This window comes from Hyla sarda, chromosome 7 (assembly GCF_029499605.1).
Source record: "Hyla sarda isolate aHylSar1 chromosome 7, aHylSar1.hap1, whole genome shotgun sequence".
Lineage (NCBI taxonomy): Eukaryota > Metazoa > Chordata > Amphibia > Anura > Hylidae > Hyla > Hyla sarda.
In genome coordinates, this window is record NC_079195.1 from 180,357,039 (window position 1) to 180,381,828 (window position 24,790).

Below are 24,790 nucleotides of genomic sequence, written 5' to 3' on the forward strand. Positions count from 1 at the left end.
GTCATCAAGGTAGTACATCAATGAAACAGCAAACATGATGTATATAGTACAGTATATAACATTAAATGATGACAAAATATATATTTTTAATATATACTGTATCTCACATAAGTGAGTAAACCCTCACATTATTGTAAATATTTTATTCATGTGACAAGAAATGACACTGCTGCAATGTAGTGAGTGCGCAGCCAGTGTAACAGTGTGTAACCCACATCCATTAATGTCCAAACTTTGGCAATACTAGCCTCTTCTAAAGAATAAGTATAAGTATAAGAGCCAGCGAGCAGTTTGCTGTAGACAAGCAGACTAAGAATATGGATTTCTGGAACAGTGTTCTATTGTATGAACCAAAATTAACCAAAATTAACTTATTCGGCTCAGATGGTGTCAAGCATTTTAGGCAGCAACCAGGTAAGGGCAAAGACTATGTTAATTTGTTGCATTTCGGAAGCTTACCTGCTTCCTTCCCAGACAAAAGAAGCAGGCAAGCTTCCGAAACGTGTCGGATTAACTTTGTCCTTTACAAGACCTAGTAGTGACGTCACTCATACACTGGAAGAGCTACTCCAGCGGGAAAGCGTCTGGTTGAGACTCCACCGGCCAGAGCAGACTCCCGACCTTCCCATTCACTAAAGCTGCTTGCTTTCTTACAAACAGACTCCATATTGAGGAATCTTCGTTTTCAGGAATCCTAAAAGAATCATAACGGACTTACTCTATTTCTTGTATAGCTATCCATCGGCTCCATAAACTTTTATGAATTATCTATGCACCTGCCTATTAGCCTGCAGAACATTTCACCTGTAGAAACTGCAGAGCGTTATATCTGCTTTAGAGCGTTTATATAATTTATTCTTTATTCGCAATAATTCCTATATTACACAGTATTTGTTCTTCTAAGTCCTGTATAATGCGCTGATTTTATTAGTATTCTATTGTTATTTTGCTTTGTAGGGGAAACATGGACCCATACACATAATTAGCAGCTAAACAGTCACACATTATTGGCCGACCTTGTGAATATTATCTATCTTGAAATGATAAGTTCCCCCATTAACCCCTGGAGAACATGCAACATACATGTCACTCTGCCCTGGGACATATATGTATGTCGCATAGTTTTGCGATCACTGTGTCCGACATGGTGATTGGGCTATGCCGGCTGCGGTTATCAGCAGTCAGGACATCAACGATAATGGTGGACACAAGTGATCATACTGATGTCTGCCATTAACCATTTAGATGCTGTGATCAATACTGATGACAGCAACTAAAGCATTTTGTGGTCTTTGTGAGACTCTTTGAACGACCTGCAGCACTATTTAAGGGGTCCGATGAGTCAAGATGGTGGCTGGAGCTCTCCTTACCTGCTCCGTGCCGCTCTGCTGCCATTTGCTGGTATGGTTTGGCAGACCATACCAGCAGATAAAAATGATACCATGTTTACATAACTTTTCTGTTTTTGTACTGCTTTTTAAAAACATATTCCTTTTTTTTTTTTCTTTTTGGCATTTCAATCTATTGATTGCTTGTACTATTCAATACTATGCATAGGCATAGCCCTGAGCAGTTATATCCGCAATATGCTCATATAACTGATCAGGGCTATGCCTATGCATAGTCCTGAATAGTTCAAGCAATCAATAGATTGAAATGCCAAAAAGAAAAAAGGAATATGTTTTTAAAAAGCAGTACAAAAACAGAAAAGCTATGTAAACATGATATCATTTTTATCGTATTGATGCACAGAATGAAAAAAAGGCTTTCAATTTTACCATAAAGTACGCTGTGTAAAAACAAAACCCACTAAAAGTTGCAAAATTGCGGTTTTATTTTCAATTTCCTGCCAAAAATAATATTTTTGGGTTGTGCTGTACATTTTACGGTAAAATGAAAGGTGTCATTACAAAGTACAATTGGATGCGCAAAAAAACAAGCCCTCATAAGGGTCTGTGGATGGAAAAGGCTCTTAAAGGGCGAGGAGGAAAAACAAAAATGCAAAAATAAAAAAATTGTGTCCACAAGGCCAAAATGGGCTGTGTCCTTAAGGGGTTAATGTTTATCACTCACCAGTGCTGATGTCTATAGGAATTTCCTCCTCCTTACACAGCTGGGTTTCACCCACATATGTCCCTTCTTCCTCTTTTGCCTTCATATTATAGTGCTTTGTTACCCAATTCAAACAATAAAAAATTAAGACAACAGTTAAAATTTTAAAAGGAACAACAATTTGTCAGCCCAGCAATCATAACCGCAATATATATGATGGCAGAAGCATACACCTACACCAAAAATAAATATATATAATAATAATAATAAACAACAGGCTATTTAATAAATGAGTGCAGATTAAACACTATCATGTCTAACATTTGATATTCCATCTACCTGATGATCATTTGGGGTATTCTGATTTTCCTCTGGACAATCCTTAGATGTCAAGGGATTGGGACATGTAACTGATGTTTCTTCCTTACTGGATTCATCTGTAGAAGACACATATGGTGAAGGAACAAATTTACCCATAATCATCTATCCAGCATGTGGTGGGTGTGTGTTTTACATGCATTGGAGCACGTCGTGCAGTAGTGAAGCAGCACTACAAAGGGGGCATACAGGCGGCTGGTGTCACATACAGCAGATTTTTGTTTAAAAAAAATAATAATAATAAATAAAACAACCAAAGCTGTTTCTGAGCCAGAGCCAGACATGGATTCAGCAGGGAGTACAAGTATATGTCTTTCCTCTTTATTTTTAAAGGGGTACTCCAGCATTTTAAAATTTACGCCCTATGCACAGGATAGGGGATACGTGTCTGATTGTGGGGGTTCCAACCACTGGGACCCCAGTGATCTCCTGAACAGCACCCTGTCTCTCCTCATGCATGCGGCGGGGTCAACACGCATTCTCTATGGAAGCGTTGGAGAGTTATGTTCTCAGCAGTCTCCTTTGTTCCCATGGAGAATACATGGAGGGGGAGGGTTGCAGCCTTAGATAAAGGAGTACTGCAGACTTAGACAACTTATCCACTATCCGCAGGATAGGGGATAAGTGTCTGATCACAGGGGGTCCGAACGCTGGGACCCCCGAAATCTCCTGTACAGGGCCGCTGCTCTCCCCATGCAGGAGAGATCTCACGGGAGATCGCAGGGGGTCCGATCCTGCGGATAGGGGATAAGTTGTCTAAGGCTGCAGTACTCCTTTAATGTTCTATGAGACAAAGATCAGAAGTGTAATAGGGAAAGAATTTCTTCATGTACAAATAGAAGAGACTATAGAATGAAAGACTGAACAAGGAGCATATGTAACTGTCTCTGATCAGAGCACTGGCTATTTACATCCTAACAGACTACGCCACTTTTCACAGGGACTTGGGAGGAAGAACAGGAAGACAGGTGTTCATGATGTTCCAGTGCTTCCCACTCTTGTTAACTTTTTTTTTCCTGCCATTATGAGACTTGGTTACTGTCCTGTGTCCACCATTACACCATTTACAGTTAAAGGGGGTACTCCATTTTGAAATACTTATCCCCTATCCATGCATCTCTATGGGAGAGCTGGAGATACACAAGTACAACACTCGTGTAGAGATGCATGGAGGGGTTGTGTTGTCCCCCACTCTGTGCACGGATCGTATACAGCAGCAGCGAAGAAAGTAAGAGTGTTAGTTTTAAAGGTAAGACATATGAAAAAAAGTTTTGTTTTTTTTACAGCTAAAAATACCAGCTGTAAATATTGTGTAAACATGGTCTTAGGAGTTAAGCATTTAATGGGGGGCATGGCTTAGCGCGGCATGTGAGCAGACTCGCAGTCCGGAGCTCCGTTGAGCATCATTTATTTATCCTGGACATCTGGCCAGAATTCAGCTTTTTCTTATTGCCTACCTGTGGGGGAAGGTGTCTGGAGCATTTTGATACAGAGATGGCCAGGCGGAGACGTAATAGGAAGACACAGGGAGTGCCGGAAGAGAGTGAGGCCGAGATTCAGGGGAAGCCAGCGCCATCTTGCGCAGAGGTGTCGGGAGTTGCGGAGCGGCTGCAGCACTTCGCACGTGTCACAGAGCCACCGGTGCGGGCTCCGGTGGATGACTGGAGCGAGGAGGAGCAGGATGGGGCTGACTGGCTGGTCGGGGTCTCTGTCTCTTCTGCGGCCGCGGACCCCTCCACTGTGCTGAGCGGACCTGAAAGTCATGCCGCCACAGGTCAGTCTGAACTTAACTTTCTCTCTTCTGGAGTGCCATCTGCCTGCCAAGGGGACTCCTCTAACATTGCTGCTCTACCCCCTGATGACCATGCTGAGCCTTTCAGTGTTATCTCTTCTGCTGGGACTCTCCCTGGTGTAACTACACAGCTCTCTGCAAATGTTAACCCCTTTGGTGCTGGTGTAGTGCCTGCAACATTAAATACCCCATCATCTACATCTGCTCCTGCAGAGCCCACTTTGAAGGATATCTTTTTGGCTGTCTCCAAGGGCAACAAATGCTACTGGGTGGCCTGCGTGAGGACATTAACATTATCGGCCATGATATGCAAAAGGTTTCTGAGCGGGTTAGTGCGGCTGAGGAAAGGGTGGGGGATCTGGAGGATCAGGTTCCTCCGCTCAAGAGATATGCATCGTGTGATTAATAATCTGATTGCATTTGCCGCCTAATCTGATGACATGGAAAACCGCCTGCGGCGGAACAATGTGCGCCTAGTAGGTGTTCCTGAAAAAGTCGAGGGTCGTGGAGAGTATTTTGAAAATTGGCTCCTTAATATTTTTGGAATAGAGACTTTGACGCCTTTATTTGCTGTTGAGCGCGCCCACTGGGTGCCCAATCTTCCCCTCCGACCTGGACCCCACCTTGAGCTGTTCTCATCCGCATTTTGCACTATAAAGAGAAAGATATCATCATTCCCCGTAAAGCCAGGGACATGGACTTGCTCACTATCAATGGCAGCCGTATCTCTATTTTCCTGGATTTTTTGGCTGAAGTTCAGAAAAGGAGAGCTAAATATACAGATGTTAAGCGACGTCTGGGTGCACTAAATGTGATGTACTTTATGCTATACCCTGCACGCCTCTGCGTAGTTGCTCTAGGAACTACCCATATGTTTGACTCCTTTGTGGCGGCTGTGGAATGGCTTGATATACACGAGGGGCAAATACGGCGCTCCCGTACCTGAGGACTATGTGTATTGATGATGTTGGACCTGCCGGCCTGCCTGGGACTTCCTGTATATTTAGGCCATGTAGTTTTGAATGTGCCTCTGTACCTATGCTGTGCCTTCATATTTTTTGCTTATATTACTGGTTATCTGTTCTCTGGGTACTTATCTATGTTGCCAGATGTCCTCATTATGTTTTGTTCTCATTTGCTCGGATTTGAGCATGGCATGTTGGTGAAGTATCTTCTATCTATACTTCACCTGGTCACGCTACCTGTGCTATTTTTTTGTTGCTCACTCTACCTGCTTTTTGTTGTTTGTCTGGGATGTCTGTGTTGTTCAGTGTCCTTTCATTGTGCAGTGCTCTGTCTTATGTTTCTTCCCAGTTTCACTTATTGACGGCTCCTGCGTCCACCCCCTTACATTGTCACTTATGCTTCCTTAATTGTCTTATGGCTATTGATTTGCATGTGGTGGCGTGGAACGTAAGGGGCCTCAATGATCCCACCAAGCATCGTGCTGTTTTTCAGGCACTGAAACCCTATCAACCTGCTTTATTGTACTTCTCTGAGACACACTTGATGAGTGATACTAAACATGTGCTGAATAAACCATGGTTTGGTCATACCTTCCACACCACTTTTTCCTCACATGCCCGGGGTGTAAGTGTTCTCATTCATAGAAGCATTTTATTTTCATGTGTTTTTAGTCTTATTGATCCGGAGGGTAGATATGTTTACCTTTATGGCACTTTTAACCGTACCCTGTGTGTGCTGGTTGCGCTCTATATTCCCCCCCCCCCCCCCCCCCCCCTCATACTCGAGTGATACCTTGCACTGGGTGGTGTCTTTTCTATCCTCTCTGCCTGACTCACCGCTCCTGGTGGTTGGGAATTTCAATAATTTGCTACAGCCGATGCTTGATAGGTTTCAAAACAGAGGGCCTTCTGAGATTCCTAGCTAGATTTGTGGAGGAGGTGGGGTGGGCAGATTTATGGAGAAGACATAATCCTACTACAATTTTCATCAGAGATATTACCACCTGTAAATCTAAGAATAGGGCGATTCAAACCTCAATGCAGCAACAAGTGCTCCTGGCGGAATAACAGTTTCTCAGTGACCCTTCTGGCCTGACTAGAGATAGTTGATAATCTTTGTAGACTTTGTTAGACTCACATTTGTTGCAGATGGCAGTTAACAGGCGCTTCTTTCAACAGCAGCGCTATTTTGAGTGAGGCTCATACGATTAGAGCCCAGCAGAGGTTCGCCTCTATCCCTTGCCTCTGTGATAGTGCCGGGACTGTTGTCCAAGATGATGCGGACATTTTGAATGTCTTGATATCCTTTTATGTGAAGACATATTCCTCTAAACTGACACATGATCTTGCTGCTATTGACCAGTTTGTTTCTGGCATTTCGCTCCCGGCCCTGTCGCAGACCCAGAGGGATCTTTTTTTTAGATGAGCCTGTTACTCTTGAAGAATTGGAGAATGAGTTGGGGGCCTTGCTTTCTTAGAAGTCAATGGGTGTTGATGGACTCCATCACTAGTATCTTAAACAATATCAAGATATTCTGTTGCCCCGGTTGCTGGGGGTTATCAGGCTGCGGCGGAGGGCTTTCCTGGGTCTATGCTAGAGGCAATTATAGTATTGTTATTGAAGCCCGGTAAAGACCCGCTTTCAGCAGGCTCATGCAGACCAATATCCCTGCTGTGCTCTGATAAGTCGATAGCGAAAGTCTTGGCCAACCATCTAAGCACTTGGGGTGCATGGGGATCAGACAGGTTTATGCCGGAGAAATCTCAGGAGGCTCTTTCTGAAGCTCCAGCTGCAGCCTGAGGGCGCTGTTTGTAGGTCTGTGCTTTCACTCGACGCTGCCAAAGCTTTTGACAGCATCGAGTGGAACTTCCTGTGGAGTGTTATGCGCCGCACGGGATTACGCCCTAAGTTTTCGACGTGGGTACATCTGTTGTATGCTGCCCCTGGTGCTAGAATTTGGGCTAACGGCCTGCTTTCTCACTCCTTTCCCCTGGGTCGTGGTACACGCCAGGGTTGCCCTCTGTCCCCATTCCCATTAGCCATAGCAATAGAGTCCCTGGTGGAACTAATTAGGGCATCCACGGAGTTTAAAGGCTTCCATTATGGGGACTTGGAAGAACGTATTGCCCTTTATACAGACGACATGCTTCTCCTCCTGGGAGATGTGGGGCACTCCTTGCCTCCTTTGATGGCCCTTCTAGAATTATATGGTAGTTACTCCGGCCTATCTATTAATTGGGACAAATCCAAGATCCTTCCTCTTGACCCCCTCCCTTCTATACCAGTTATTGCTAGGGTAGGCCTTCCTGTAGTTTCACAATTTAAATATCTGGGTGTGTATGTTACTGCCCTTCCCTCTGAATATGTTGCTTTCAATCTTGTTCCACTGCTAGACCGTAGTTCTTGTAAAGTAGTTACTTGGCGTATGCTTCCCCTACCCATGATCGATAGTTCTAACCTAGTTAAAATGGTTCTTATGCCCCAGTTTTTGTATATTTTACATTACACCCCTGTCTGGATTCTTATGAAATATTTTCTTAGGATTCAATCCTTATTTAGGGAGTTCATTTGGAATGGCAAGCCGACTAGGATCAGTGGCAAAGCAGCGTGGCAAAGAGGCGGGTGGTTTGTCTATTCCAAATCTTTGGCTAGACTTTTTAGCATCACAGGTTCAACAGTTGAAGGGGTGGGCGCAATATGCTACTATGGGGCGTATGGGAGATTTAGTCTCCAGGCGCATTGGTAAAGTGACCCCTATTTTTCTGCTGGAAATGGCTGCACAGACTCGTCCCCCAGACTTCCCTCCTACCTTTATCCTTATCCGTAAGGTATGGATGAAATTTAAGACTCTTATGCACTATCCTGTTTTTTTTTACATATTCTCCTCTTTGGCATAATCCTAGTCTATCTGAACTGTGTTCGTTACCTGATATGCCCCTTAGGATTACTCACGGGGTTTTGTATCTCTCCCAGGTGTATCATGGGCCGATTTTGAAGTCATTTGCTCAACTGTGGGAGGAATTTTTTTTCCTCACTCATTTTTTTTAACGTTACCTACAATTGGGACATGCCCTTGATGCGCAGTCTCGGGCTTGTGATTTGACTGTCGGCTCATCTGCAGTGGTAAATGATTTGTTCACTCAGACCTCTACTAAAGGTGTCATCTCTGTGCTGTATAGGGAATTGCTGTCCTCTTATCATGAGGCCTATCCGTTGAGTATTAAGGATAAATGGGAGGTGGATGTGGGTCCCATATCGGATGAGCAGTGGACACAGATTTTAACTATGACCCCGTGGCTTGCCGTGTCGGAGGCCCAACGGGTGTCCCAAATTTCTGTTTGTGACATCTTCTTGTTTTTTCTACATTGTCGTTTTGTGTTTTCTATGTACGGGTTGTGTCTGCCACTTGTTGTTGCCCCCTCTTTAGTGTTATTTGATATTACACTTGTTCCCATGTAAAGCTTATACAGTACAGTATTTTTGCATATGCTTTTTGCCTTTACCATGCTTCTTATATGTGGGATGATTTATTGTATTGTACTGCATTATTTTCCAGGATTGTTCTGGTTTTCCCTACTGTGAAGAAAAGACACAGGCTGGGGGGAGGGGGGGGGGGAGGGGGTTTCTGTGAGAGTGGGATTGGGGGGGGGGGTGTTCTGGGTTTATGTAAGTTTTTTTGTGCTGTTTGTTTTATATAAAATAATGTTTAATAAAATGTTCCAATTTAACAAAAAAGCATTTAATGGTCATCACTTACCTGTGCAGATATATATAGCGATGTCCTCCTCCTTACAGAGCTGGGTTACATCCACATATGTGTCTTCTTCCTCTTCTGTTTTGTCTTTAGCTTTTATATCATTTAGGATTGTAATCTAATTCCCACATAGAAAACAAATTATTTGCAATAAAGTAGGGCATTTGAGAAATTTTGTAAAGAAATTAAAAAAGTTGTTATTTCCATCTGTCAGGATAGCAAAATATTTAATGTTAGTAATAAATATTTAGGCTATGTTCTCACGCCGTTTTTTTCCTTTCAAAAACATCCCGATAATAAAGCAGTTTTTCCCCCAACTGAATTCAGGAGGAAAACAGATCTTTCCCCACACACTTTTATTTTAATGCTATGTTCCCTAAGGCTTGGGTTCACAACACATATTAACCCCTTAGCGACATTGGTAAATGTCCGCCCTGGTACATTCCAACTATGAAGCAAGCGCAGGAGCTATACTAGCTTCAAAGACGGCACGTTGATGCCAAAAATACTATTGACCACAGCATCTAAAGCATATGTGGGATTCCTCATCTGCTCTGTGCCAATCTCCAGGGATCCTCTTATATGGTCTGTCTTTTGGCAGGCTGTACAAGTAGATCGCAGTGAAAAGATTGCTATTAATAGTGCCTTATGGTGGCTTAAAAAATGTATAATAAATAGTAAAAAGTTTACTTTTTTTTTTTTAATGAATGAGTCCCTCCCCCAATAACATTTTATACACCCCTATTTTCCCATTTTACACATAAAAGGGGGAGATTTATCAAAACCTGTCCAGAGGAAAAGTTGCTGAGTTGCCCATAGCAACCAATCAGATCGCTTCTTTCATTTTTTTTTTGCAGGCTTTTCAGAAATAAAAGCAGCGATCCTCTGGACAGGTTATGATTAATCTACCCCAAAAATCCTACAATGTAAAAAACGACAGAACACAGTGCAATACAGCCCTGTATACGGAAACATAAGAAAGCTACAGGGGTCAATTTTATGGGTATCAATTTAATAATATTGACCCACAGAATAAAGAGAACTTGTCAGTTTTACAGTAAAATGCCATTTGTAACCACAAACACCCCTTTTCGTAACAACAAATTCCCCTCACAAAAATTTTTTTTGGGTTGTACCTGGTAAACTTAAAGGTGTCATTACAAAATACAAATGTAATGACACAAAACCAAACCCGCATATTGGTCTCAGAATGAAAAAAAATAGAAGTGATGGCTCCTGAAATGAAACAAAAACGCAAAATTAAATAACTGTCCTCAAGGCCAAGTGAAAAACCTTTGTTATTTTATCTTTGTAACCAACACAAAGATAAACAATAACGGAAACAAGGCTAAGAAAACTGACTGGGAGCATACGGAGACACTGATGTGGGCGCTGTGGGATGAGAAATCCGAGCGCGCCTGCGCTTGATCTGAGTGACATCACAGAAAACACTTTCAGAAGCAGGGAAGTCACGCATGCGCATTACGCAGACGGGTACATACCGGAAGTGCATCGGTGTTACCCCGGAAGTGTATGCCGGCCGGTGTATTTAATGGCAGTATGCTGAGCCATACACATGCCGCCGGTGATTAAGGAGTGCGCTTATCGTGGCGCTCGGTATCCATTGTTGGTACAAGGCGGGCATGAGATAGGTATGTACCACAGCTGGGTACCATGTTATATCATGTCTCCCCTGCTTGACTGTGTTAATGCAATGTGTTTTAAAACTGACGGACATGTACTGCTGCTTATTTATCTAGTGTTTCTTCTTTGGAGATGCAGTACAATAGACTGTCCATAATTTATCGGCCATGAGAGTGGTGTCAATCAAGTTATGGTATGTACCCCTCCTGGGGAGAGTTTGCATATATATCTTTTTTTCATTTCTTTCATGTATGTATTTAGCAGTTTTTATGCTGGACTGAGAGAGATGCAAATAGTTTGTTTATGTATTTTTTTTATTCAGGCACCTACTGCATCAGAGACAATCTAAAAACACCAGAGACAAGTTATTTTTATGACTGTTGATTGTATCCTATTAGTTCCTTGAGAAACCCCACAAGTTGGGGGGAAACGCGTCGGAACGGATACCAAATTGTAACATTTTATCTTATCACCTTTCTCACGTGGTGTGGGGAGAGGTCCTAGATTATGAGTAGCACCATTGAATATATATGAGAATGTATTTAATTGTACCACTGACATATCCGCAGTGACTGACAGTTGTGGTACATTATCTCTCTCACAGGGTGCTGTCTATCTAACAATAGGACCTGTGTCTCGTTATTTGATATATTTTTTCACCTATAGGTCACAAATTATAGTTTATTTTTGCTTTAGTTATTCTCATTTTAAAGCATACCATTAAAGTATATATGTTTTAGAAAAAGGTTATTTTCAGCTGCTGTGATACATAGCCCAAAGCCATAATTGTTTCGGCTGTAAAAATAAGTGCTGAGGACTTCTTTGGGGCATTTATGTGAAAAAGGTCTTTTCACTTGTAAAAAGGTCCATGTTTTGAGGCTGAAAATGAGCCTTAAAAACCTGAGTAAACAAAATATCCTTACACTCCGAATATCAATCCATCACCCTTTACATCAGGGGCGCCAAACCCACGGCCCTCGTGATATTTTGCTGCCCCCTGTCCAGTCAGGATTTGGGACATCCCTGTGTCCTGGAAGATCAAGAATGTCCAGGTTAATCCTCTGCAAGCCCACGGCCGCTTTTAAAACGCAGTGACTGGAAAAAGTAGCTTACACAGGGATGTCACTGACGTCCCTGCCATCCACCCGTAGGAGAGGGACCTATGCAGCCTTGCCTAATGGGGGGGATCCTATGCAGCCTTGCCTAATGGGGGGGGGATCCTATGCAGCCTTGCCTAATGTGGGGGATCCTATGAAGCCTTACCTAATGGGGGGGATCCTATGCTGCCTTACCTAATGGGGGGGGGATCCTATGCAGCCTTGCCTAATGGGGGGGGGATCCTATGCAGCCTTGCCTAATGTGGGGGATCCTATGCAGCCTTACCTAATGGGGGGGATCCTATGCTGCCTTACCTAATGGGGGGGGGATCCTATGCAGCTTTACCTAATGGGGGGGATCCTATGCAGCCTTGCCTAATGGGGGGGGGATCCTTTGCTGCCTTGCCTAATGGGGGGGATCCTATGCTGCCTTGCCTAATGGGGGGGATCCTATGCTGCCTTGATGTGACCCAGCCACACCCAGTCTCTACCTCCAGCGGCCCCCAGATAATTTGAGTTTGAGACCTCTGCTCTAGATATTTCAAGAAAAAAAATGTATATAATAATATTATAACAGAAATATATAATGTATTAAATCCATTTACCTGATAATCCTGTGGGCCATTCTGATTTTCCTCTGAATATCTGTAATTATTGGAATATAGAGGACAGGGACATCTCTCTTGTGTTTCTTCCATGCTAGATTCACCTGTAGAAGACACACACAAATATTGACAAAACATAAAAGATCCATGTTTATCATTCAGTTATAGTATGATTTTGGAAAAAACTGCACAAGTTTTTACTTTCTGTCACACGGATCCACCAGCATTCTGCCAAAAAAGGGATGCCGACATATACTGTGGCAGAGAGCAGCCGGAGCCATTCATTCCAATGGCTCTAATGGAGACATCTAGTGACTCTGTTCAGGCCATATAAGCTATTTTAACAGAACTTAACCTCCTGAGCGGTAATCCCGAGCGTGACTCGGGGTTAATTTTCCCTGCCAGGATCGGTAACCCCGAGTCACGCTCGGGGTAGAATTGCAGAGTTCCCGGCGGGGCTGCACGATATATCGCAAAAGCAATGCGATATAGCGATGCGGCATCCGGGAAAACATGCGATTATCTGCTCTGGTCGGCTCCCGTTGCGGGGGCCGGCCAGAGCAGGTAAAGAAAAATACTAAAAGTCAGTGTTTCCCTACCAGGGGGCCTCCAGCTGTTGCAAAACTACAACTCTCAGCATGCCCGAACAGCCAAAGGCTGTCCGGGCATGCTGGGAGTAGTAGTTTCACAACAGCTGGAGGCACCCTGTTAGAAAAACACTGAGCTAAATGTAAAAAGTAATAAAATAAAAAAAACTTTTGCTCACCTAGTCCCGGTCCCTGAAGATGTTGTTCCCCTCCGTGCGCTCTGGTCCCTGCTCTATTCATCTTACAGGACCTTTCACTTTTCAGCCAATCACAGGCCGCAGTGGTGTAAAGCCTGCTCTGCAGCAAATACACTAGGTTTGAAATCTGCCTGGCAAACCTAGTGTATGCTGCTGCAGGACAAGAAGGTGACAAGGGGGGGGAAGAATGTGACAAAGGGGGGGGATGTGACAGAGGGGGGGATGTGACAGAGGGGGGAATGTGACAGGGGGGGGGAAATGTGACAGGGGGGGGAATGTGACAGGGGGGGGGGAATGTGACAGGGGGGGGAAATGTGACATGAGGGGGGGGAATGTGACAAGGGGGGGTATGTGACAAGGGGGTATGTGACAAGGGGGGTATGTGACAGGGGGAGGGGGATGTAACATGAAGGGGGAGAATGTGACAAGGGGGGGAATGTGACAAGGGGGGAAGAATGTGACAAGGGGGGAAGAATGTGACAAGGGGGGAAGAATGTGACAAGGGGGAAGAATGTGACATGAGGGGGGGGATGTGACAAGGGGGGGATGTGACAAGGGGAGGGGAATGTAACATGAAGGGGGAGAATGTGACAAGGGGGGGAATGTGACAAGGAGGGGGGAGAATGTGACGGGGGGATGTGACAAGGGAGAGGGGGAATGTGACAAGGGAGGGGGAATGTGATGGGGGAGATGTGAAATGGGCGGGGGGGAGATGTGAAATTCAGTGCAAAAAATTGTACCGCTTTTGGTACAAATTTCCAGAAAGAATCATACCGCCAGGGAGGTTAAAAGCGCGGTCTGCAATGTTACAAATTTTTTTTTTTACCTCACAAACATTTCCATGTAGGAATTTCCATGTAGGTCAAAATTGCAGTGCCATCAAAACTACATTTTGTGAACAAAACTTTACCACTACGAACTTGGTATTACCTGGTGATAAAAGAGTCTGGTGAGTCTCAATAATAATTTCCTCATACTGATCCTTGTGTCCTTCTAAATATTCCCACTCCTCCACGGAGAAATAGACAGCGACATCCTGACACCTCAAAGGAACCTGAAACAAACACATTTTTTAACCACTTTCAGTCCTGAGGAAGGGGAGCCCTGAACATCACTGAAGTATAAGATGGAAGGGTGGGGGACCAAGGAAATAAGCAATGCTGCGGCACCCTCCTGGGCAAAAGCACCCACTGAACCAAAGTGATTTTACAAGCAATCCCAGGAGTAAGCAGCATGGCACAGGCAAGTCTGATTTACAGCGATAAACATCAGTCTAACATATAGTGAATATGAGCTGACAGACTCCCTTTAGGGTCTATTCACTCTTACAGTATTCTGTGCAGATTTGATGCCCAGGATTTTTTGCTCAAGATTTCAATGTAAACTGAATAACTGAACACAGCTTGAAATCCTGCACATCAAATCTGCGCAGAATACTGTATGTGTGAATAGACCTTTAAAAGGGAAGCTAACAGCAGGACACCAGCACTAAATTGAATATACAGGTAGATGTGGGTGACCCCATTTCTAACGCTTCTTACCAGGTGAAAAAATCAGCCATTCAAGAGATATTCATCTTGTTGCTAATATGGTAATTTCTTATGTACAATGGAGGCGTCAGCTGCTGTATGTGCAAAGCTTATTCCCGCCAGCTCTGGTGATATCCCCGCTTCCTCCTGCCAATGACCCCGTCCCCTTCACAGACATGGAGGAGGTGGTGATTATTTATGTAAGGGTGCAGAGATATCAGCCGAAGGGGATGGTGTTATTGGCCGTAGAAGGCGGGAGAAAGCATTGCATATACAGCAGCAGCCACCTCTATTGCACATTAGAAGAAATTATAAGAAAAATATATTAGAAAGAAAACCCCCAAAAAACATTGCAATCTGTATAAAGCATAGTAACAAGTTTTTTCCTTTTCAAATGTATAAAAAGGAGGAGATTTTATATACTTACTGTAAAATCTCTTTCTCGGAGGATCCATTGGGGGGGACACAGGAACCGTGGGTATATCTTGCTGCCACTAGGAGGCTGACACTAGGCCTTAATAAAAAAAAATTTAAAAAAAGAAGTCGGCCCCTCCTAGCAGGATATACCCCGCCCACTGACTCTGAGCTAATCAGTTTAGTTCCAAAGCAGTAGGAGGAACCGACAAATAACAACACAGGCCCAGACAAAAAAAATAATCAATCGAACCAGCCCACTGACAGGAAATCGGCTCTTAGTGCAACAAACTAATAATCAACAGGTTGGTGCTGTGTCCCCCAAGGGATCCTCAGAGAAAGAGATTTTACAGTAAGTATAAAAGAAAATCTTTTCTCGGCTCCATTGGGGGACACAGGAACCATGGGATGTACCAAAGCAGTCCCTGGGGTTGGAAAACAGAACCCAGACAGAATATCAGGCAGATGGCAACGCCACCGCCGCCTGCAACACTTTTCGCCCAAAACCAACATCAGCAGACGCAGAAGTGTGCACCTAGTAGAACTTTTTGAACTCGGCCTTACACACCTGCAGGGTCGAAGCCCTATTGAACACTGCCCAAGAGGCTCCAACGGAGTGAGCTGTAACCCGGAAATGGGGAGACTTTCCCTTAGAACGATAGGCCTCTGATATGGCAGACCGGATCCACTGGGAAATGGTCGCCTTAGAAGCCGGAAGCTCCTTTTGCCGGCGTTCCGCACAGACATGAATCTTTGTCACTTCCTCCATTGCAGCAAGGCTGCGAGTGCACCCCAAGCAATTGATATAAGTCTCGGCCGTGGTGTTGTCTGTTTGGATCTGAACCGGACAGTCCCGGAGTAGCAACTCCCAGTGAAGAAGACAAAGAAAGATGGCCTGAAGCTCCAGGACGTTGATGGGGAGACAAGCTTCCTGAGGAGACCAGCGGCCCTGAACCGTCCAATCCTGAAAAACACCCCACCAGCCGAGGAAACTCGCATCAGTCGTTAAGACCTGCCAATGCAGTGGGAGAAACAAGCGTCCCTCCCGAAGGAGAGCGGAGCCACCAAATGAGCAATCGGCGAGCCGTGGGGGCAGATGGATCCGGCGGTGGAGGGACCGAGGAGACTTGTCCCACAGAGAAGGGATGGCCAACTGAAGAGGGCGGCACCGAAATTGAGCAAAAAGGAATGACTCCCATGGCCGCCACCATCCTGCCCAACACTTCCATGCACAAACGGATGGACACCGGATCCGGGCAGCGCAATAGGCGGATGCCAGATAGAAGAGCGCTCCACTTGTCCAATGGAAGTAGAACCAGAGCCTACTCTGTGTCAAATCGAAGCACCAGGAAAACCAAAGACTGGGAAAGAGAAAGGTTGGATTTTTCCCCGTTGAGCAAACACCCGAAACTGGTTAGGGTCTGAAGAGTAATGTGGAGACTCTCCTGATTTTGGGTCAAGCTTTGATCAACAGGTTGTCCAGAAAAAGAAGCACCGACACCAGCACCCGAGAGCGGAGGATGGCGATCACCGCTGGCAGGACCTCTGTAAAGACCCAGGGGGCCGTGGCCAGCCTGAAGGGCAGGGCCACAAACTGAAAATGACCTGCCAAAACGGCAAACCGCAGAAAACGTTGGTGCGGTATGGATGTATCCTGGATGTCCACCGAAGACAGGAATTCGCCCTGGTCCATGGACACAACAACAGAACAGAGAGATTCAATTCGAAAGTGCCGAGCTTCAGATCGAGAATCGGACGAACCGTTCCCGCTTTTTGGGGAATGACGAACAGACCTGAATAGAAGCCCAAAAAAATGTTCTTGGGCGGAGAGCGGGGAGGCCGGGACCTGAAAAAACGATCTCGGGGAAAAAAACAACTAGATTCGGTAGCCGTCTGAAACGATGTCCCGAACCCAGGAATCCTGGACCTGTACCAACCAAACATCCCGAAAAAGGGACAGGCGACCTCCCACCCGAGGGGAAGGCTGGGGGCGCCCCTTCAGGCGGTGGTAGGTTTGCGAGTACCTGATTTGGCGGACTAACACCCAGAACGGCCATCCTGCTTCCAGGAGGGGCGCGCTTTGAACGTAGGAGCCTTCGGAAACTACGAAGATGCTGGTTTGTCCTGGGGGCTTGAGCCAAAGGACCGAAACGAAGAGGACACCCAACCGGAGGAGGGTCAGAGACCACATGTTCCAGGGAGCTATCCTGGTAGGCACAGGGGGCGTTGGGACGTGAAGTGAAGAAGGCAGAACAAGTGGGCTCAGTCGAACCACCTGACAGTTTAGTTTTACAACCCGTGTAAGCATAGTAAGTGACTAAGGCGGCGACCACCCGTCTGGGGTCGGACATGGAAAGAACAGAAAAGTAAGTTAACCCAGAGAAAAAAAAAAGGAACAAGCTCACCCAGGTTCCTGTGCCCTGAAGCAGTGGAGCGGCAGTGCAAGTGGGAGTCCCTTGCAGAGGTGTAGGTCCCTTGCAAAGGAGGAGGTTCCTAGAGAAAGGGAAGACCCTTGTTCCAGAAAACTGCGGAAAGCAGCGTGCAGGGACAGCAGCAGCATGCAGGAACAGCGGCAGAACAGCAGCAGAGTGCAGAAACAGCAGCAGCTGGTAGGGAGAACTGTGTTGTCAGGAACAGAATTCCTGAGGAGAGCAGCTGGACAGTGTCTTCAGTGCTCGAGACTAAGGAATCACGTGACCGAGGGAGAGCAGCCCCCTTAGGAGTTCATAGCCTCCCATAGGTGGAGGGACTCAGAGGGAGGAGAGCTGTGACCCCTGCAGATCAGGAGAGGTCGACACCGACGCGCGCTAGCAGGGGATTGGATATGCACATGATGTGCCAAAATAGAGGGCGGAGCTACCCGTCGATTACATATGCCCACCGGCTGCAGCCCCCGCTCCTGGACATATGCACAGCCAGTAATAATACAGAGACCGGCTGCGGTCTGTGAAGAAAAAAAAATTGCAGCGGCAGGGGCCGGAACAGGGCCACGTACGCATGAACGCTGCGGCTTGAACAGAGTCGGCTTGTGCAACAGTCAGCAGACTGGCGCACCAGAATAATGAGCGATGTTGGTCAGACTCTGGAGGGGAATGCCGGCAGTGTGAAAAAAAGGAAGTATAAGAGGAGAGACTGGGCTCCATCAGACTCCCTCCCCCACAAATAAAAATTAAGTATGAAAAAGAAATCCCCAGCAGAAACATAGCCCTCAGTGCCCGGGGTGGGGTGGGGGAGATAAGGAGAGGGAGAGGGGGTAGGGAAACTTACCCAAGATATCCCAATATACTTACCTCAGAAGTCTTCTAAAAGACTGGTGCCACCTGCATCATACCAGGCTGCAAAAAGCAGGGCGAGCAGGGGCCCCAGACCCAGGGCTCTGGTCGATGGTGAGAAAGGGTTAACGGGGCAAACCCTATGGACCGTGCCCTTTGGTCGCAAGTGGGGGGGGGGGGCAGGGGGAAATCAGGCAGCGCCATGCTCCTGTCGCCCCAACCTAGAAAAAAAACAACAAAAAGGATAGAAAAAAGTAACTCAATAAAGCTATAAAAAAGAAGACCAGGTCTGGGGAGCTCCAGTCCTGCGTCTGCCTCCTACTGACACTAAGTTAAAACTGATTAGCTCAGAGTCAGTGGGTATATCCTGCCAGGAGGGGTCGACTTCTTTTTTTAAATTAAGGCCTAGTGTCAGCCTCCTAGTGGCAGCAAGATATACCCACATTTCCTGTGTCCCCCAATGGAGACGATGGAGAAACATTTTTTAAATGGAAACAAAAACAGTGTATAAACATAGCCTTATATTTTTCATACTCAACATGTCTCAAATCTTGTCTGTAGTTTGTCTATCTTATATATGCATTTTAGTTCAAAGCATTACTGTAACTTTTTGTCCCCAAAACACCTGTTGTCTGTCCAGGCATGCTGGGATTTGTAGTTTTGTAACAGCTGGAGGCACCCTGGTTGGGAAACACTGTGTCAGAGACTCCCCTACTCATTGCTGGAATCTAATTGTAAGTCAATGGGGAATGTCTCTTGCTACAAGTCAGACTGAACGATGAGCAAGGGAGTAAAACATACAGCCTTGGGCTTCTTTCAGCAATATCTAGCGATTGGTAGGGATCTGAGAAAAAGACCCCCACCTATCAAAACTTTTAACATGTCAGTGTGACATGTCTTATTTTTTTGTTTGTTTGTTTTTAAGTGACAGTAGCACTTTATATGGAACCTGCCAGCTCTTTCATGCTCCCCTAACTGCAGACAACATGACTTAGTCGCAGCTGCCTCGATTCTCATGTTTTACTATAAAGCCTTGCAAATTATAGTTTTTGACACTGGCTTATGGTTATTTGTGTATGGTGAGATCATTTTTAACCAAGCTGGGCTGGGGGCCACCCAGCAAGTTCTTCCAAAGCCAGGCACCTATAAAAACTTTAGAGAAAAACAGTTTATAGCAGTGGTTCTCAACCTTTTTCGCGACTGTACCCCCAAAAGGTGAAAGTATGTCCACAGAACTTATGTGCGAGCCGTACCCACAGACAAAATTACTTATTTTAATAATGGCGTGTGCTTACCTTTATACTAATGCAATATTTAATCCCCTTGTGCCATTATCCCCCTCCCTCTGTTCCCCTTTTTCCATTATACCCCCCCCCTCCCGCCCCCATCTTAATCCCTTTGTGCCATTATTATCCGATATGGCAAAAGGGGATCAGAGGGAGTGGGGGAATAATGGCAAAAGGGATCAGAGGGAATGGGGAATAATGGCACAAGGGCATTAAGATGGAAAGGGATAATGCTACAAGGGGATTAAGATGGAGGGAGGTTAATCATCACCCCCTCCATACTAATCCCCTTTTGCCCTTATCTCCCCCCCCCCTCCATGTTAATGCCCTTGTGCTATTATTTATCTCTTCCCCCTCTGGGCTAATATATATATATATATATACACAAAATACACATACCAAAATCCTCCCTCTCTTCCATACACTTATTTTTTCCTTTTTTTTTTTTTATTTACATTCCTTGGCCTGTTCAAGTATACAGCCCATCCCATGTGGCCTGACTGGGTATACAGCGCATCCTAGAGTCCTGTTCGGCGGGGCCGCACTGACGTGTGATGTCCTCCTGCGCTGTAAGGCACCTCCGCGCAACATCAGGGGAGGTCACACGTCTCCCCAGCAACCACGCAGCTCCAGTACAGTACTAGCCGCAGCTCCGGCCGCAATACTATACAGGGAGCTGCCACGGCCATTCTCCACTGTGCGCTGACAAATACTGGCCAATGTATGGATGGAATTTGTCAGCGCATCGGCGCAACCCGGCACAACCGGTGGCGTACCCCTAGGGTTACACGTACCACCGGTTGAGAACCCCTGGTTTATAGCAATCAGGGCATTTGACACATAGGCTAGGTTTCCACTTGTTTATTTTTTTTTTGTAGACCTAAAAAAACGCCAGCAAAAAGGCCCGAAAAACTGCCACAGGTTTTTCCTGCTTTTTGGCAGTTTTTCTGTCGTTTTTTCTTGCATTTTCCCTGGTGTGTGGAAACAGCCAAATTTGTACCCTGTTGCAGTTTTTTCACTGTCTTCTGGGTACCACTCAGTGGGTCGGATGCTGAGCGCCCGGTCCACAGAGTGTAAGGAGGTGAGGAGTGATGTATAGCATCACTACTCACCTCCCCAGGCCCTATAGTATACAGGGGGGCATAGTGTACCCGTGTATACTATACAGGAGCCAGGAATCCAGTCACTATACTGACAGGACTCCCTGCTCTTAGGCTAGGTTCAGACTACGGAATCTCCAGGCAGAAAATTTCCGCCCGGAGATTCCGAGTGCGGCCAGCGCCGGCTGAATCAGTCGGCGCTAGGACCGCGCGGACACTGCAGTCCCCAATAGACTGCAATGTGTTCCGCGTGGATTTCCGCCTGAAGAAAGAGCACCGCCTATCTTCAGGCGGAAATTTCTAAGCGGATTTTCAAAGCGGATTTTCCGCTTCACAAATTCCGAAGTGTGAATTTGTGAACGGAAAATCATTCACTACACTATACATTTTAGAAAGCGGAATTTCCGCCTGCAATTTCAAAGCTAAATTGCAGGCGGAAATTCCGTAGTCTGAACCTAGCCTTATAGCCCTTTTGGGCTGTATACAGAATATACAGCTATCTATAGATAGTTGTATATAGTGTATACAGAACAGGAGGTCCACTTACCTCCCTCGTTTCTGTCACCACCGGGTCCGTGTAGCTCTGCCCCCTGGTGATGATGTCATTAGGGGGTGGAGCTACAGACTGGATCCAGGCTAGTAAGTCTGAAGCTCATATTGTCAGTTTTGGATAATGGGAACAGACCCTTCTGCCAGTGTCTACCCAGACAGGGAGACTCCAGCTGTTGCTAAACTACAACTCCCAGCATGCCAAAGGCTGTCTGGGCATGCTGGGAGTTGTAGTTATGCACCAATTGGAGGCTCCCTGTTTAGGTAGACATTGCATTATGGGCGCTCTCCCCTGCAGAGAGTGCAAAAAATGTCCTAACCCATTTTTTTGTTTTTTCTTCTCGTTTCAGATCCGTGTATGCAGAGGATTACGGCAGATTCGATGGATTAACTTGATTTTTTTTATTTTAATAAAATTGTTAACATGGGCTGTGGGGGAGTGTTTTTTTTTTTAAATAAAATAATTTTTCCAATGTGTTGTGTTTTTTTTTTAAATTGAATATTCAGGCTTAGTAATGGAGGCTGTCCAATACAGTGTTTCCCAACCCAGTCCTCAAGGCACACCAACATTCCGTGTTTTTTCAGTTACTCCATTGGAATAGAAGAGGGAAAAATTAAAATCCTGGACTGTTGGTGTGCCTTGGGGACTGGGTTGGGAAACACTGGTCTAATAGATGGAATCCATTACTAAGCCGGGGCTTAGCGTTAGCCCCAAAAACAGCTGGTGATAACCCCCAATTATTACCCCAGTACCCAACGCCACAGGGGTGCCGGGAAGAGCCGGTACCAACAGGCCCGGAGCATCAAAAATGGCGCTCCTGGGCCTAGGCGGTAACAGGCTGGCATTATTTAGGCTGGGGAGGGCCAGTAACAATGGTCCTCGCCCACCCAGGTAAGGTCAGGCTGTTGCTGCTTGGTTGGGATCTGGCTGATACTGAAAATAGGGGGAATCCTATGCGTTTTTTTAATTTTTTTTATTTATTTATGAAAAAAAAAAAAACTGCATAGGGTTCCCTGTATATTCAGTATCAGTCAGATACCAACAAAGCAGCAACAGCCTGATGTTACCAGGGTGGTCGAGGACCATTGTTACTGGCCCTCCCCAGCCTAAATAACGCCAGCCTGTTACTGCCTAGGCCCAGGAGCGCCATTTTTGACTGTTGGTACTGGCTCCTCCCGGCACCCCTGTGGCGGTGAGTACCGGGGTAATAATTGGGGGTTGGCGCCAGCTGTTTTTGGGGCTAACGCTAAGCCCCGGCTTAGTAATGGATTCCGTCTATTAGACAGCCTCCATTACTAAGCCTGAATATTCAATAAAAAATGAAAAAAACAACATATTGGAAAAATTATTTTATTTAAAAAAAAACCCTCGTTAACCGTTTTATTAAAATAAAAAAGTTAATCCGTGGTAATCCATCGAATCCACGAATCTGAAATGGAAAAAAAACACAAAAAAATGGGTTAGGACATTTTTTGCGCTCTCCGCAGGGGAGAGAGCCCATAATGCAATGTTTTCCCAAACGGAGCCTCCAATTGGTGCAATTGGTACGATGTATATCTACTGCTCAGCATCAGCTGTTCTCCCGGCTCGATAGCCTTGAGAACAGCTGATCCCGACATTCACTTCAGGAGGATCGCAGCGGGTGTCAGGAGGAGTGACATCTGCTGTGATCTGTACCTTAGTGCAGGTACTACTGCTCCCAACATGGAGCCAGCTCTGCTCCATGCTGGGAGCTGTAGTACCTGCATTAATAGACAGATCGTAGAAGGTGTAACTTCTGACACCCGCTGTGATCCTCCTGTAATAATAATGTATAGATACGGGCGGCCGCTCTTCTATGGTCCCCTGCACTGACGTATATATAAACATATTCATATTTCCCACAGAGTTGTGATTGGCTGGAACCATCTGGCCAATCACAGCTCTCTGCAGGAAATATGAATAGGTGTATATATATATATACGGCAGTGCAGGGGACCATAGAAGAGCGGCCACATCTATACATTATACAGGGAGGATCGCAAGGGACCCTGGTGATCTTTCAATTAGTACAGGTAACTGTTGTGTTCCATGCAGGGAGTAGTAGTACTACCTAAAATAAAAAACACACACACACACACACACACACACACACACACACACACTACATTTTTATTTTTGTCCGCTACATTTTTAGTGCCCTAGCTGCCCATATAAATTGATCCCTGTTTAAAAATTAATTAAAATTTTGTTATAAAAAATATAAATTTTGTTAATTCCAATTTTTTCCATCACTTCGGTATCTTTTTTATTATTATTTTTTTTTTTATGGTACCCTACGAAATTTTAATAAAAAAGGTATTTCCATCACTTTTTTGGATCGCTAAAGTCCAAAAGAGAATAAAAATCGCCTGAAAAAACCCCAAAGTTAAAACCCCCATGGCGTTTTTGTTGGCGTTTTTTCACTCCCATAGATTTCTATGGGAGGAAAATGCCAAGATTTTCCCGAAAAAATGCCAAAGTCTCGACAACAGGACGTTTTTCAAAAACTGCCAAGGAGTCCAAAAACGCCAAAAGGATAAAAAAAAAATGCCAAACTGAAAAATGTCAAGTGGATTTGGCATTTTGCAGTTCCCTACTGACTTGCAGCTAACATCTGGCCGCAGCGTTTTTTAACAAAAAAAAACACCATGCGGCAGAATGGGCATTTTTATTGGCGTTTTTGTAAAAAAAAAAAAAGTGGAAACCTAGCCTAAATTATGTATCCCTTGGTTGGGAAACTACTGATGGGATCCTTTAAACTGTGTTTCCATACAAGGTCACAGTAATCTGACTGCATCTCCCTGTAATTCCCAGCAGCACTCACCTCTCCTGTCAACAGCTCAGTGATCTTGTTGGTGAGGTCCAGGATCTCCTGATAGCTTTTTCTCTCATGTTTTAGTGAGTGAGGTGATAGCAGTGCAATAGAATCTTGGTTCTTGCTCCATTCTTCTTCAGTTGACCTCTTTACTACTATGTAACCCTGTGCAAAGAAGGGCATTGATTTATATACATTTCATTCATCTTTCCACATTCAATACATAAAATAAAGACATGGGGGGGGGGAGATTTATAAAAAAAAAAAAAAAAATTCCCAGTTGCCCATAGCAACCAATCAGATCACTTCTTTCATTTTGCAGAGGCCTTGTTAAAAATGAAAGAAGCGATCTGATTGGTTGCTATGGGCAACTCAGCGACTTTTCCTCTGGACAGGTTTTGATAAATCCCCCGCCATGGTGTCCAGAATCCCTCACCTCTCCGGTCAGCAGATAGATGATCTCAAGGGTGAGGTTCAATATTCCTTCTCTAATTTGTTTTCTGACCTTGTCCATCCTCGATGAGAAAGGAAAATAACTATTTTCTTTTTAAGAAACCAGAAGGAAAAAAGAAGAGCAAGTGAGTACTTAGGAGAACATCCTATATGAAATATACTAACCCACTAATTCAAAAATTATAGTCTGGACAACATCCTAGGATTGCATCTTTGTACAAGCTTTGCTACATTTACATATATGTGTTAGTTGAATAATCATGCAGCAGATTATTTTA

The 24,790-nt window shown here is 45.1% G+C and overlaps 1 protein-coding gene across 5 annotated transcripts in view; it reads right to left on the reverse strand.

Moving 5' to 3' along the window:
• The window catches only part of LOC130282780 (oocyte zinc finger protein XlCOF6.1-like), a 136,372-nt gene that overhangs the window by 58,661 nt on the left and 52,921 nt on the right, over positions 1-24,790 (reverse strand). For 3 of the 5 annotated variants that reach the window (XM_056531501.1, XM_056531492.1, XM_056531493.1), the window contains 7 exons: positions 24,496-24,602; positions 24,069-24,224; positions 14,003-14,126; positions 12,289-12,392; positions 8,946-9,060; positions 2,392-2,489; positions 2,074-2,167 (listed from right to left, as the gene is read on the reverse strand). In XM_056531501.1, coding sequence (XP_056387476.1) covers positions 2,074-2,167; positions 2,392-2,489; positions 8,946-9,060; positions 12,289-12,392; positions 14,003-14,126; positions 24,069-24,224; positions 24,496-24,602 — 798 coding nt within the window. The remainder of the gene's footprint in view (positions 1-2,073; positions 2,168-2,391; positions 2,490-8,945; positions 9,061-12,288; positions 12,393-14,002; positions 14,127-24,068; positions 24,225-24,495; positions 24,603-24,790) is intronic. The other 2 variants (XM_056531489.1, XM_056531490.1) reach the window with 1 other exon arrangement.